Raw genomic sequence first — 16,412 nt, 5'->3', positions numbered from 1 at the left:
TGTTGTGATCATCGGACTCATTTGTCCATGATTCATGCAGTGACAAAACCGTGTCAGGTGTTGTTCCCCTTTCTTGCTTGATATGGAAATCCGTTGCTTTGTATCATTGCATGGAGCCAGCAGCTGGTCGGGATCTCACAGAGGGATGTCACTGCATTTTATCTTGTTCTCCTTGAGAAGAATAGTGATCCTCAACTCAGAGGTTTTTATAAATTTTACTGATAACGTTAGACTGAAATTGAATCTGAAAATGTTACAGAGGTTTCCTTCAGCTAGGAATGGCTACTGGAAATACCTCCCAGATGTCAGATTTTCATTTAAACCCGAATGCTAATCGCATATATGATCCTGTATCATATTCATTTTTAAATTTTTATCTAAATAATCCTAAACTTAGCTTCAATCCAAACTTGTTAATCTCTCTGTTCTTTATCTAGGTACTTGTTGAAATGTATCAGTAAAATTAATCATCAGAGATATTGCATCTGTAAAATTCGAGCTGGCATGGAAATTACAGGGATTTGAATCCAATACGCATTACCTTTTTTTTCTTAAATAAAAAACAGCACATAGTTAAGTTGGACACATGGTTAAATAAATAACAGCAATCAAGGAGAAAACGTGCAAAAACCCTGGAAGCATCTTCCATGTTTTGACCTACAACAGTCAACAGAGGTTTCCGAGCGATGAAAAAGTATATTGATGTAGAGATCCCCATCATGCGTGAATCAAGGACACAAATGATCATGCACTGAGTGGATGCATAAATGTTTGCTCAAGAAAACGAGACTAATACATCTAAAATGCTTACCAAAATAAATTATAGTTAACCAGATTGAATGATCAAATTGACAGAAGAAACCCAGGTTGGTAGCCTTCATGAGATTAAAATGGAAAATTATGAAAAGCACACATGATATCTAGTTTGTATTTTAATGTATTGCATCCAGTAGCTAGGCAAACATTTATCGGTCTTTAAGATTGGGATATGCAGTCAAAGTATTATGAAAGCATTTACCTGACACTTTCAACAAGTGCTGCTTTCAGCAACTTTGAGATACAAGCAACACATACAAAAAATAGTTCATAGAAGTTGCAATGCAACGAGAAACAGTGCCAATCACGAAATATTGCTCAGAGCCATGAGAATCACTTTGGACAATACTTCTTGTTTTATTGCTATACTTCGGCTTCAGCTACGACTACCATTTGCTTGCTTCGCTGCAGGTTTCAGTTTTCTTCAACCAGATTGTACACAGCTGAAAAGGGGAAACCTCCATTGCTTTTATATCCCAACCCTACAGCTTCATGTGACCATAGCCTCCTTTAAAAGAACCATAAAGAGGCTGTGATCTTCTGAAACTGAAAATATCTTCTATTTGAACTGCGTTGGGCGCAAGCTGTTGGCTTTTGTCTGATGGGTACTCACATGAATGGAGTTTCCCGTAAACCCGCACGCTTAATGTCCTCTTCCGAGGTGCACCGACTTTTACATGTTCATCAAAGAAATCTATCAAGTCCTGTTGTGTGAGTTGTTTTAATGCGGCCACCTGTTGTAACAACATGGATTAGAAGTTCAGAACATTTGAAAAAAAAAAAAAAAACAATTTATAGATTTTTTCCGGCCATTTTGCAGGGGCCAATAATAAACATCTGCAGAAATATGAGATTCATACCTCGCATTCTTGCCTATCAAACTTCAGGGTCCCATCAGAAATCTCTCGCCAGAAAAATGCAGATTCTTCTCTTAAATTCTTGTGCTTCTCAAGTTTCATATCTATCAAAGCATTCACGTTACTCTGCAGTTTGAAATTAAATCCTTGTGAACGGAAATGGATCGCAAGACTCGTTTGTCAAAAATAGCTCACTTGCAAGCACCAAACCTCAAAACAAATTGAGGCAACAACAAAATAAAATTAGATAACAAAATAAACAAGCAGCTAATATATGCCTCATTCGCTCTCATCTGAATGGCCAAACTGTTCACAATAATGAATTGAGATGTGGATTGTCTAGGAACAACTAGATTTCCTTATCATTGAAGTTATATTGTTCAAAAATTGTGCAGCTCCTACAGAAAATTAGATAGCCAAAGGACTTGTTAATTGGTAGCGAGGAATTAATCTTTTGTTTAGGCATGCAATTTGCGGCTAGCTCTACATTTCCTTATCATTGAAGTTACACTGTTCAAACATTGTGCAGCTCCTACGGAAAATTAGATAGCAAAAGGATTTGTCAATTGGTAGCGAGGAATTAATCTTTTGTTTACGCATGCAATTTGCGGCTAGCTATATCTCATTGTATCTGGGAAAAAAAGGTGCTGGTAGAAAATTTACAGAGAAGAAGGTAAGCATTTGAAGAAAGATTAACCATGCGCAACTTAAGCCCGTATTTTGAAGATTACTCCATCTTCCTCCCAAAAAAAGATGTGCAAGAAAATATCAATCAATTATGATAGGGATAGAACCTCACCTTGAATTCATCATTGGTCATCTCATAAAGTTTAGTTTCAAACATCTTGAGGAATGCCTCAACTCTCAAATCAATTTGTCCGGGACCCTAGCAAGATTACCAGGATTAATTAAGAGTGCAATAACACAAGGCTACATGACAACAAGAGACACACAAAAGAAATGCTAAATACCTTCACTGTAGATTGAATGATAAACTGCACTCCACGAATACCAGAGTCATTTCTACATTGAAAGAAATGGTAAGGCCTAGAGAAAAATCCATATTGGGGACAAAATTTAGAGAGAAATTCTGGATACCTCTGCATGAGAACAGTAATGTACCCAAGTTGCTCAACAGATCTAAGCTGGTGGAAAGCTGGCTGCTTTGCAGTTAAAGCAAAAAGTTGAAGTTTCACATTCAATGTAAAATCATCTCGATGAACCTGCACAATTGAATGATTCTGTCAATTAGAAATCAAAATTCACTTGAAATAATTTATTCAATCCAGTCAATTACCAGAAACGACAAGAAATGCATTATTTAAATTTATTTATATGCTACTATGTTTCATTAGTGATGCTACATCTTAAAGTTGAAATCATGTACTTCTTGACTTAAAATTATATCTTCAACAACTCAAAAACTACGGAACTGCAAAAGCAGCCACATTGACTCAGAAAAACCATTTCTCACAAGCAAATACAGTTACCTGTATGTAATGCACCAGAGCAGAATTCTCATCATCTGGATTCAAGCCTTCAATTGGATACAAATAATTGATGCCCCTTTCAAGCTTGATAACTCTACTTGTTAAATGCTGGGACGGGAATAAGGGTTGGCATATAGGGTCTGGACCCGCATTAAAAACATCTTCAATATGCAGAATCATTGACTCTGCCTCGCTGCGTTCAATATTACCTGAATGAATGGAATAATTACTAATGATACTTAAATTCAAGACGAGATAGCCATATGATTATAGAAATACAAGACAGGCAGTTGAAACCTGCTATATAGCACTCTAAGAAGGCTCTTGAAAGCATCAATGGAATAAACTTAGCAAGATCTTCAGCCTGAAGATGAGGAAGTATTTCAAGTTCTTCCATCCAAGGCCATGTTTGATCGTGTAGTAAGAGAGAACAATAGTACATAGCCTGCTGATAGGGCTGCTGGGACTTCAAATTTCCATACTCCTTTGTCACCATTTCCTGGAAAAAATACAAGGTGTCTATCAATGATAATCAGTAAAAAAATGCACTGCTCAAATGTTCTTCCCTATGCAACCTGTAAGAGTAACCTAGACAGGAATCCTAAAGAAAAGAAACAATAACAAAATTAAACAAGAAAGGTAAAGAAAGGAAGAAATAATTCAGTGGTCTCTAAAAGAGGCCTTCTCTTGGCCATATTCCACAAGAATTTTTCAAAAGTTATTCCCAACCTTCTTAACATCATGTACAGGGCTTGGCTCATATCTGTCCTTCCCTTGTTCTAATTATCAAAATTGCACTTGCCAAAATGACATGAAAATAAAGTCAGGTTACAGGGAAACACGTGACACAAGCTCCACCACTTTGATTGGGCTTCAGAAGAATCATAAAAGATGTTCATGGTGATTTCATAATCAAATAGAGCATTATTTGGTATACATGACTGATCAATATATCTATATATGTATCCTTTTGAGTATAAATACTTGGAGATACAGGAAGTTCAAACCCTGTATGAACTCTTCCTTGCATTACCTTGATCACAGAAAATCTGTCGGGCTTCACTTTAAAATTTGAAATTTTTTCAATAACAGTTTCCAACAAGATCCTCAGTTTGTGGTTGTAACCAACAACAGTGACCTGCAAAAAAACAAAACAAAAGTAGGTTGTGTGAGAGAGGGGACAGAAGAGAAATCATATTAACATATAATATGCAAATAGGCTACTACCTGAAAACCACTATCTGTGTTGCTTATGCCATAATATAGACCAGCAACCCGTGCATAATAAGCTGAAACATACAAAACATATGAAACTGTTGTAAGATGCAGAGTGGAGATTTATCAAATATGCCAGTATATCAAATAAAGTTTAATTTATCAAGATGAGGATTTCATGTGAATTATATATTCATATGCCACACTGCTTCATCAAATAAGAGAAACTGGAACTTGAGGAAGAAAAGGAAATAAATAAAAAAGTGAGGGATTAAATTTTATCTTCACTAAAATAAATCCAAATTTTAGTTCGTGGTACCATAATCATTCAGGTCATCCATCAACAACCGCGCAAAAATGTCAGTAAGAACTTCAGTCTCAGGAGAGCTGCTAGCAAAGGGGCAGTTGAAATCTATCTTAACATAAGCTTTAGGAGTAGAGAACATCGTGTCAGGCTTGTACCATAGTGATGAAGAGGATGACTTTCTTAAGAGAACTGGGAATTTGACCTGCTACAAAGGTCAGTCACATCAGTAAATAACATACAAAAAAATGATGATCATGTAATAGATAATAGAATTCCATCAAACCTTCTCTTGTGCATCCTTAAGTGATAAGTCAGTAGGTATGAATACATTAGGCGCTGGCAGATGCAAATCTTTATTAGGAGCAAATAGCATCCATTCCTGCAATCAGACAAAAACTTGAAAAATATCAGGTTTTGTACCTTTACAAGAGATTCTAATCATGAAAATGAAGCTGCTTATAGTTTGATGACAACAAACAGTAAAGCAAAATAAATTGCAATGGAAGTCCAAAAAGATTTGCATTTATTAACACCATTGACTGGATAATCTAAAAAGTAACAACCAACAACAGACCTGGATCATGGAGCCAGTGATTTTCTCAACACTGTATGCAGTTTTGTACCATGGCTCGGTCATTGCAGTTTGCCCTTCAAATTTCTTCGATTCCCAAAAGATTCTGCAGAATAAAAGGAGGTAATTAAGAAATTTTCTTCGATTCCCAGGAGATAACTGATTGAAAATTTGTACAAACAAATTGAGACATGTATAGAGCACAACAAACAAAATTCTGGATGAGGAAAAGAAACAAGTCTGTAAAAAGTTCGCCCAATTACTAGTTTTCCTTTACCATGGAAAGGCAGATTACAACTACTATCTTGAGAATACATGCAAGGTGATTGTAATGCCGATCCAATCATTAAAAAAAAAAAGGCAATTGAAAGTCATATCATCTTTCTACAACGAACGGCCATATTTCTTCCATTTTGAGACATTCCCCTTAAGCATAAACGGTTCTAAAATACATCAATTTCACTGCATTCTATTATTATTTAATTGGAATCTAGCATCATTTACGATTATCAATCCCCTTGAAAGTAAGGTAACACGAAAGCAACTCAGTTCTGGTTCAACAGGATTAGAAAGCCCCTCTAACATGATTTTTCTTTGTTTCTTGCTTTATATTTTTTGGTGGTTGGCATATTCTCCTGATCTAATTCTGGTTTCATGCCTTACTAATAAAATCCATTTCATTGTCATAAACCAAAAAAAACAGAATAAGGGGCAAAAAATGTTTGCTTCTCATTTGTTTTGGCAAAAGTTACAGCTCTTTTGAGCTCTAATTAACTCACCGAACATTGTCTGGAGAAAGTTGATTAAGTACCGTCTGAATTATGCTTGGACTGAAATTAGAAGCCAAGGAGGATCCCACTAACCAATCTTTTTGAGGATATAGCTGATAAAAAGAAACCAAACAACCATTTAAAGACCATTATTCTAAAAATATGTTAGCTAACATGTCCTCAGTCACAAGCTTTGAAATACATACAGCATGCAAATAAGCATATACATACATATGTGCACATATCTATATTATATGCATGCATGCATTTACCTGAATATATTTTAAAGCTGTTTAAAAGTAAAGAGAAACAAAGCTCTCAAACAATCTCCAATGTTTAACTATTCACAACTTGACCCCGACACATCAAAAACTCACTTCAACTTTAACTATTACAGTTTAGCAAAAGTAAAATCTGTCAATATATTCTCCTTTACTTCATTTCTTTAATAGCTGTCAGTGCTGTCAGTATATTCTCCTTTTCTTATTCTATTTCTTTCATAGCTGTCACTATATTCTTCTTTCTTTGTTTAATTTCTGTTATAGCTGTATATCCCTTGATTCTCTCTAAAGATCTCAATTATTGTCTAGGCCTAGTATTAAAGTATCTGATTATGTTTATTAGATCCTAGAATTAAGGGATTTGATACTTCTTGATGTATATATATATTGTAACTCTCTTAGTGAAAAATACAGAAAACATTTCAGAATTTCTCTTGTATTATCTTGTCATGGTATCAGAGCCAAAATTCTGAAATTAATTCATCTTGTGTCTAGTTCCTTGTCTGGTTCTTCTATTCTTTTTTTTTCTTGGACTTGATCTTTTGGTTCTTGTTTCTAGTTAAATCATGTCTCTAGAACGATCTGAACATTTTCTTGTTCGATTTACTGGAAAGAACTATTCTGCCTGGGCTTTTCAGTTTCAGATTTTTGTCAAGGGAAAGGAATTATGGGGTCATATTGCTGGGACAATTCCTGCACCTGATAGTGAGCAGGAAAAGGAGAAATATGTGAAATGGGAGGTGAAGGATGCTCAGATTATGTCTTGGATTCTTGGAAGTATGGAACACTCCATGCTTCTCAATCTCAAGCCTTACAAATCCTCTAAAGAAATGTGGGATTACCTGAAGAAAGTTTACAACCAAAGCAATATAGCACGAAGGTTCCAATTGGAACTCGAGTTGGGTCAACTCAGTCAAGGTAGTATGTCAATACAAGAGTTTTATTCTTCCTTTGTAAATCTTTGGGTTGAGTACACAGACATTGTGTATATAAGTGTACCTCTTGAAGGACTTATTGCTATTCAAAGTGTGCATGAGACGAGCAAGCGTGATTAGTTTTTAATGAAGTTAAGAGCGGAATTTGAAGCAATCAGGTCCAACCTGATGAATAGAGAACCAGTTCCTTTCTTGGATATTTGTGTAGGAGAGCTTCTCAGGGAAGAACAACGGATCATTACACAAGCTGTATTGGAGCAGAAAGCTCAAAATTCTACTCCAATTCCTGTTGCATACACTGCTCAAGGGAGGTCTAAAGGAGGAAGAAATATGTCAAATATCCAGTGCTATAGCTGCAAAGGATTTGGGCACATTGCCACTACTTGTACTAAAAAATTCTGCAACTATTGTAAGAAAACTGGGCATATCATCAAAGACTGCTCCATCCGGCCTCCAAAGAAATCTGAAACTGCCTATAATGTCTCGGTTGGTTCCTCAAATACTCCTAGTCCTGGTCAGTCCTCTATCACCCCTGAAATGGTCCAACAAATGATAGTTTATGCCCTTTCTGCTTTAGGCCTTTCAGGTAACCGAAATTCTGTTCCTAAGCCTTGGTATTTTGATTCTGCTGCTTCCAATCACATGACCAACACTGCCTTACCTTTAAATAATGTTCAAAAATATAAAGGCAATCTTCATATTCGTACTGCCGATGGTAACCCCTTGTCTATCACAGCTGTTGGTGATATTTCAGCTCTTTTGAATATTGTCTTTGTGTCCCCTAAGCTGTCCACTAATCTTATATTTGTTGGCCAATTAGTTGACAACAATTGTGATGTTCGTTTTTCCAAATCTGGTTGTTTTGTGCAGGATCAAGTGTCCGGGAAGATGATCGCGAAGGGACCTAAAGTGGGACGTCTGTTTCCCTTGCTTTTATCTCCCTCTCCTATGTCAAATTATGTTGCATGTAATGTTGTTCAATGTGATAATTAGGTGTGGCATAGACGTTTAGGACATCCTAATTCTCATGTACTTCGAGTCTTGTTTAAATCTGGTTTACTAGGAAATAAAAATTCGACTTCTTCTAATAATGATATTGTTGATTGTGCATCTTGCAAACTTGGTAAAAGCAAAACACTTCCTTTTCCATTGCATAAAACCAGCACCACCAAACCTTTTGAAATCGTGCATACTGATGTTTGGGGTATTGCACTTGTTATTTCTCATGAACATTACAGATATTTTGTTACATTTATGGATGATTTCACTCGTTTTACTTGGGTATATTTTCTTCGATCTAAAAGTGAGGTCTTCTTTGTGTTTAAAGTCTTTCTTGCCTTAGTTGAGACACAATTTTCTGCCAAAATCAAAATTCTGCAATCTGATTCAGGTGGTGAATATATGTCAAATGCATTTCAATTTTTTCTTCAAAGTCATGGGATCATATCACAACGTTCTTGTCCTTTCACCCCACAACAAAACGGTGTGGCTGAAAGAAAGAACCGTCATCTTCTTGATGTTGTTCGAACTCTTCTCCTTGAGTCATGTGTTCCTTCTCATTTTTGGTGTGAAGCTTTGTGTACTGCTATTTATTTAATTAATCGATTACCATCTCCCCACTTGAACAATGATTCTCCCTATGTTCGTTTGTTTGGACATGCACCAAATTATTCTAATCTTCATATTTTGGATGTGTTTGTTTTGTTCACCTTCCTGCACATGAGAGAAATAAACTTACTGCCCAATCTGTCAAGTGTGCTTTCTTAGGCTATGCTGTCACCCAAAAAGGATTTCTTTGTTATGATCCACATGCACGTCGAACTCGTGTCTCTAGGAATGTCATATTTTTTTGAAAATCAGCCTTTCTTTTGCACCCAACAGCCTTCAGTACTTCCTTCTCTATCTGTTTTACCATCTTTTTCTACATCGCCAACACCAGTACAAAGGTTTAAACCTGGTTATGTTTATCATCGGCGCACTCCTGCTTCTGCTCCTTCTCCAGGTCTCACTGAGGTTCCTTCACATCTTCCTGCAGCATCTGATCCTGTTCTGCCCATTTCTTATGATCCCCCTCCTCTTCGTAGAAGCTCTAGACCTCACAAACCTCCTGAAAGGTATGGTTTTTCAACTCCTGTGGCTATGTCTACTACTCTATCTTCTATTTCTATTCCCACTTGTTATAAACAGGCTAGCACACATGAGTGCTGGAAACAAGCAATGGAGGCAGAACTTAACGCACTTATGGCCAATCATACTTGGGACATTATTTCTTGTCCTTCACATGTCAAGCCCATTGGTAGCAAGTGGGTTTATACTGTGAAACTCAAGTCTGATGGATCTTTGGATAGATATAAAGCTCGATTGGTTGCTCTTGGCAATAAACAACAATATGGCTTCGACTATGAAGAAACATTCGCACCCGTTGCTAAGATGACTACGGTAAGAACACTTCTTGCTATCGCAGCCTCTAATGCTTGGCCTTTATATCAGATGGATGTAACCAATGCCTTCTTGCATGGGGATCTTAAGGAAGAGATTTATATGACACTTCCACCTGGTATGTCCACAAAGGCTTCTAATGCAGTTTGCAAACTCAAACGCTCTTTGTATGGGTTGAAACAGGCACCTAGAGCCTGGTTTGAGAAGTTTTGCAATACTCTTCTCACCTTCTCCTTCACCCAAAGTCAATATGATTCATCACTTTTCTTTTACAAGACCACCACTTGTATGGTATTTCTCTTGGTTTATGTTGATGATATTATCCTCACTGGAAATGACATTGGGTTGATCACTGAGCTTAAACATATGTTGCATAGTAAATTTCAAATGAAAGATCTTGGACATCTCACATATTTTTTGGGGCTGGAAGTTCACTCTAGAGATCATGGTTTGTTCTTAAATCAACATTCTACTCTTACCTTGACTTCTTATAGTGATGCAGATTGGGCTGGCTGCCCGGATACTAGGAAGTCTATTACCGGCTGGTGCATTTTTCTTGGAGATGCTTTGATCTCTTGGAAGTGTAAGAAGCAGGATTGTGTCTCTAAATCTTCTACAGAGGCTGAGTATCGCGTCATGTCTGCAGCTTGTTCTGAAATTGTGTGGTTACGTGGTCTTATTTCTGAACTTGGGTTTCCCCAAACTGCTCCTACTCCACTTCATGGTGATAATACTAGTGCTATTCAAATAGCTGCGAATCCGGTCTACCATGAACGCACCAAGCACATAGAGGTGGACTGTCATTATATTCGGAAGGCCTTTACTCGAGGTGTTATCACTCTTCCTCATGTCAATATTGCTCTTCAAATAGCTGATGCCTTTACAAAAGCCTTGACACGCCAACGACATCAGTTTCTCAGTCGCAAATTGATGTTGTTCGATCTACCCGCATCAATTTGAGGGGGGATGTCAATATATTCTCCTTTATTTCATTTCTTTAATAGCTGTCAGTGCTGTCAGTATATTCTCCTTTTCTTATTCTATTTCTTTCATAGTTGTCACTATATTCTTCTTTCTTTGTTTAATTTCTGTTATAGCTGTATATCCCTTGATTCTCTCTAAAGATCTCAATTATTGTCTAAGCCTAGTATTAAAGTATCTGATTATGTTTATTAGATCCTAGAATTAAGGGATTTGATACTTCTTGATGTATATATATATTGTAACTCTCTTAGTGAAAAATACAGAAAACATTTCAGAATTTCTCTTGTATTATCTTGTCAAAATCATTTTCTTCCATCAAATTACTCTCAGTTAAATCCTATAGGAAACAAACTTCTTAGCCTTTCTAGCAACCTTTAAAAATCTATCTTCCAGCAAATCATCCCCAAATTTTAGAGGCACTCCTTCTAATTATATTAATTTCACCTCCTTTTCAGTTTTTATTTTAAAAAAAAAAACTTAATCACAAACCATTTTCCTTCTTCTGACCCTAAATTGAAAGGTCAAGGCTTTCAGATTATTTTCACATGAGGCCACAGCATCATCAAATTAAAAAAAAATCTGCAACTCATAAGTTAGAAGATGAAGCACTTGTAAACTGGTATTGCTTCTAATGAAGAAGTGTATAATGAAAACAAAATGCTCATTGTTAAAAAGAAAAACTTAATCACAAACCATTTTCCTTCTTCTGACCCTAAATTGAAAGGTCAAGGCTTTCAGATTATTTTCACATGAGGCCACAGCATCATCAAATAAAAAAAAAAAATCTGCAACTCATAAGTTAGAAGATGAAGCACTTGTAAACTGGTATTGCTTCTAATGAAGAAGTGTATAATGAAAACAAAATGCTCGTTGTTATTGTTGTTTGTAGAGGGGGCATAGATGTTTTAAATTTGGCTACATTGTTTAGTAAGAGCAATTCTCACAAAAGTTATACAACACAACATAATGGTGTAGAGTATCTTATATAAAAACAACAACCAAATTGGCAAGATGTAGAAATTCCAGAGGAAGTGCACAATTTTTTTCCCTTTCAAATCCATAACTAACCTGCATATTGGATGCAATCTCGACAACATAACTACTTGGAGGGGTTTTGTCTTGATAGTGGAATGATGTCTCACAAACAGCTGCAAGCTTCATAAAAAAGATAAAATATTTCAGCATCTTGAATAGATTAGAAAGAGAAACTTCAATACTGAACGCAAGAGATAATAAATAAATAATCTAACTTGACAGGGAGATGCAAAATACGCTCCAAAAACAAAAATTAACTTAGAAAACCATTAAATAAAGGATAGAAGCATGAAAATGTCAAGATGCATGGTAGAAAAGGTAAAAAACTTACATCTCCTCAAGCTTCTTCAGTTCAAATGAACTTTTTTTTTGCTCAAACTTGTATGGGCCAATTGATATACCCATAATTTCAACTAGAACTTAAAGTGTAACGGAACCCTATGTTCCACAGCATGAGAATGTCAATTAAACAGAATGCCAATTGGTCAAGTTCATCTTGCAACATTAAAATTGGAAATCAACTGCAGAAGAATTCATTATATGCTGGTTTGCCTAATCACCAGCATAATCTTTCTCCTTAACTAGCTAGCATTCTCTTTCACCTGGCTCTCTTGCCTAATCACCACAATAATGACATTTCATTTCTCTCTTTCTCAAACTAACATGGTAACACCTATCAAATTCTCTAAACATGGTCTATGTGGTTAGAGTTGCATATGAGCATGGCAAGAAGCGTGTGTGATGCACATTAGCCATTCCCCTGTTTGTCAGTAATATAACAAAATGGTAATACATAATTATATAATGCATTTCCATACCTCATCAAATATCCATTTGCAAACACCAGACTGCTGCAAGAGGTGAATGTATTTGAATAACAGTCCAACAACATCTTGCATGTGCTCTGCAATCCGACAAACAAAAAGGCATAGTTTAGATAACAGATGTTAATCCCAGTTATAATTCTGCCCAAATAAAAAATAAGATAAGCTAAGCTTTGCAACTCTGTTAAAGCTAGATTGTCCAAGAGCACAAACTGAGATAAAGCTAAATGGGAACTAACCATGGCCAGCATCAGTAAGATTAATTACTACAGTGAAGAAAGAGAACTCTGTCGTCCCATCTCCTTCACCAGCAGATAAATCAGTGGCCCATCCTGCATTTTTTTTAAAGTAACCAAATCTTAAGGTAAGTCTGCTTTTCAAAGGAAAAAAAGAAGAAGCCAGCGTTTCCAGCATCATAAATAAAAAACAGGTAACTACAGGCACAAGAATGCACACGCACACAGTGAATGCACACAGAGTTCACTGAACATGAGAAGCGGACTGCCAAGCAAAAAGCAAGCCATCTATGTGTATAAAGATAGATTGTAAGCATGCGGGAAACCCACCTAAGGTTTTCAAGACATAAAACAAAGATCCTTCTCCTCCATGGCCAATCAGGTGGCCAAGATACCTGCATGGTCCTTCCTTGTAGTGAAGAATGCCCGGAGTTATTGGCCAAACAATTCTCAATTTGTGACCTTGTTTTATGGGGACAGTTCTAACAAGTATCTAAAACAAACACCAGAATAAAGGTAATATTAAACATTCTCTCAAAAGTTCAATATCTTCAGCCACACATAACTGTCTTTCACAAAAGTTTAACATTCTCTAAAAGTATGAAGCAAGCAAAGTATCAGAAATGCAGCAGAACTTGGCATGCCTGTAAATGTTCCGAGGAGCAAGGCTGACCAGGAAAAGAGAAACAGCTCCTATCATTATTTCGAATTTCCTGGAACTTGTCCTCGACAAGGCTTTGTATTTTATCAAGGCTTTCTGAAGATTTCCACAGCAAAGAAATTGATAGTTGTAATTGTTGGTAAATAATGAAATCAAGAGATAATTAATGTTGAAGGGAAGCTTATTTACTAACCTTTTGCATATATTACCAAGTTCATCAGGTTGGCTGAATAATTTTCTTCATAGAGCTTTATAAGCTCAAGTCTTGTATCCAGTCCCTTTTCTTTTGGCTGAACTTCCAAAGTGTCCCAATTCCCTATGAATTGACAAATGATAGACACAATTCAGGAAAGAATATAAATTTTGATCTTCCTCAATATGAAACATCATTGTAGTTGTAAATATGATTCCTTCAGAAGTTAAGGGAAGCCAGTAAAAGGCATTCGCCCCTAAGAAATTATCATTCGTTAAAAACATAATGTTGTAGAAAAATATTAGTAATTAAACTTTACACAGTCATAGGCAGTATGGATGTTTTGCTGAAAATCAACAAGCATGCATGACTGTGTTCTACAAACAACATACCAGCTCATACACACATGCATACAACCACACATAAATATACATCGACATATGCAGCTAACCTGTACTGAATTTATGGTATGGGTGGCCTTCCTCACTTAAATGTTTCTGAAGCTGCAATGAAAGAGAGAAAAAACAGTTTGTGAATACTATTAATTGCATAATCACTACGAAGCTGTGATTGATGACAAGCAGCATGGTTTGCAACATGTGAAATACAATATTTACAAAGAATGAACTGTGCATCACTATTTCTTAAGGTTGTGACCAAGTATATCATGCATGCTAATTTTGCACCTTCAAATAGAGCAGAATCAAATGTGCAATATCATGCAAAAGCATAGAACTACCCAATGGAATACCTGTTTTTGAGTGACAGACAAAACAGCAGGTGATCTGTGACATTTTACTTATAGTTAATTTGGAAGGTTAAATTGGCCTCTTGTTAGTCTAGGTGGTTTCAAAGGTGAAAAGGAAAAAGAAAACCTAGATACCTGTAGGATTCCTCATCATTAGGAATTTGCAAACAACATATCAACTAAAACACTTGCAAATACAAGACAACCAAAAGGCTGAAAAGAAAGATTAACAAAAGAAAACCAACAGTCTACCGGATAGGTGAGCAAGTGCGTTGAATGATACCTGGTTTATTCTCCAACCATCAGACAGTAAGTTCTTCTGATTTTCTGGACAAGAGAGACACAAACACCAAAGTAATTACCAACACTAATGCCGAATAGAAACTCAGCATCAATCCAGCTTGAGAAACCTAAAAAAGAAAGAAAGTCTAAGCACAGCAGCTAACCAGAATCAACAGCCTTAATTTCCCTGATGGTTGCATCCGCTGACATCAACGGTTTGATAAAGAACTGTGCAAATCTGAACAGTAAATCACATTCAAAGAACCAGGTCACAAACTTTATAAGATAACTGACAAAACCAACAAGCTATCTATCATTACAGATTATAAAAATAAGAAAGCGTGCATTTTATACCTGTCCAGAGCATCTTCAAAACAATCACTGTTAACATCAAAATGATAGTTGGTGTGGTCCGACGCCGTATAAGCATTGGTACTGCCCCCATGCTACGCATCAAGTAGACAACAAAATACATAAAAAACATCGTTTAGTAACACATAAATTCTCACCAAAATTACAACTCAACCTTCCCGAACCACATAGAATAAATATAAAGGTTTTAACAGGAAATGAAAGGAGCTTTCTTTCTTTCTTTCTGAAGTAAGCAATTTAAATGATACTTAAATAATTAATCACCTCACTGATGTACTTAGAGTAACTGTCCTCTAGTGGATATTTCTCACTTGCATAAAACAGCATATGCTCTGCCAATACCACAAACCAAAAAAATAAAATAAAAAACCTTCAAGAAAACCACAAAAAGAAAAAAGAAAAAAGAAAAGGCTACCAAGAAAATGAGCGAGTCCTTCAAGACCATCAGGATCGCTGAAAGAACCAACACTAACATTCATAGAAGCCGCACACTAAAAAGAAACGAAAAATAAATGGTTAGAATTGACCTCCATCAGTGATTAAAGCGCCAGAATTGAATTGAAATTGCAAAAATTTAGGAATTGAAATTGCCTTATCGGTGTCGGGATCGCTAATGAGAAGGACTTGGAGAGCATTTGGAAGAACAATTATCTTGTATTCTCGCTTATCAGTCCTTGCCTTCACTATCTCCATCTCCTCCGCTTCTTGTTTGCCTACCGCCGTCGTTTTGTTCCTTTCTTTCTTGTTGATTACTCCTGTGTTTTTTCAGAGAGAAAGATGATGCGAAAGACTTGTTGGTCTTGGTCTTTCTCTGAGGTTTATTCTACAGAATACTGGGACCAGAGACTTGTTGGTCTTGGTCTTTCTCTGAGGTTTATTCTACAGAATACTGGGACCAAAGACTTGTTGGTCTTGGTCTTGGTCTTGCTCTTTGGTTTATTCTACAGAATACCCCTCCAGATTGTCCTTCTCTTTGGTCTTGGTCTTTCTCTTTCGTTTTCCTATTCATTTTAAGAAAAATGTATTTTTTTTTGGTTGACTTTAGGTCTGCAACGGTGATGGAGGCTGTTCGGTAGTCTTGCTGTTATTTTTTACTTAGAAATATATTTTTACTTTATATTAAAATATATTTTAAAGTGGTGATAATCTGGCTAGTGAATGCTTGCTATTAATGGCTGGTTGCTTGAGTTTAACTCTGGGAGGATTAGGGTCTATGGCAAATGATGAAGAAGGGACATGAACATAATGCTTCCATGCTGTCTAAATAGCTTTGAATCTCTTGTTTTCGCTTTCATAAGAAGTTTCTTGCTATACATAAATCTTGGCTATTCTTTTATCTAATCCAATCTCTTCACAACACTGACGTGATATGTGGGCATCACATATATTCTCAAAG

General features: G+C 36.3%; 1 protein-coding gene across 2 annotated transcripts; it reads right to left on the bottom strand.

Moving 5' to 3' along the window:
- Window positions 1–848: 848 nt before the first annotated feature.
- LOC118053176 (insulin-degrading enzyme-like 1, peroxisomal) lies at window positions 849–15,881 on the bottom strand. 2 transcript variants are annotated; one of them, XM_035064351.2, is made up of 26 exons: window positions 15,608–15,881; window positions 15,432–15,507; window positions 15,281–15,348; window positions 14,999–15,090; window positions 14,809–14,882; window positions 14,646–14,689; window positions 14,066–14,117; window positions 13,615–13,737; window positions 13,405–13,517; window positions 13,091–13,253; window positions 12,764–12,856; window positions 12,519–12,604; window positions 11,734–11,820; window positions 6,036–6,139; window positions 5,260–5,362; window positions 4,969–5,064; window positions 4,698–4,890; window positions 4,391–4,452; window positions 4,197–4,301; window positions 3,461–3,662; window positions 3,164–3,372; window positions 2,772–2,896; window positions 2,645–2,696; window positions 2,473–2,559; window positions 1,677–1,799; window positions 849–1,550 (listed from the first exon to the last, which is right to left on the bottom strand). In XM_035064351.2, exons 1-26 carry the CDS (start codon window positions 15,707–15,709, stop codon window positions 1,299–1,301), a joined length of 2,886 nt encoding a protein of 961 aa, XP_034920242.1. In that variant the 5' UTR covers window positions 15,710–15,881; the 3' UTR covers window positions 849–1,298. The 2 variants fall into 2 exon arrangements, with proteins under 2 accessions (XP_034920242.1, XP_034920243.1); XM_035064352.2 differs by having other exon boundaries at window positions 4,698–4,887; window positions 15,608–15,880.
- Between the last annotated feature and the right edge of the window lie 531 nt (window positions 15,882–16,412).

The sequence above is a fragment of the Populus alba genome, chromosome 6, assembly GCF_005239225.2.
Source record: "Populus alba chromosome 6, ASM523922v2, whole genome shotgun sequence".
In the NCBI taxonomy this organism is placed as follows: Eukaryota; Viridiplantae; Streptophyta; class Magnoliopsida; order Malpighiales; family Salicaceae; genus Populus; species Populus alba.
The sequence above is the reverse complement of the archived record's forward strand: the minus strand, read 5'-3'. Positions and strand labels throughout refer to the sequence as shown.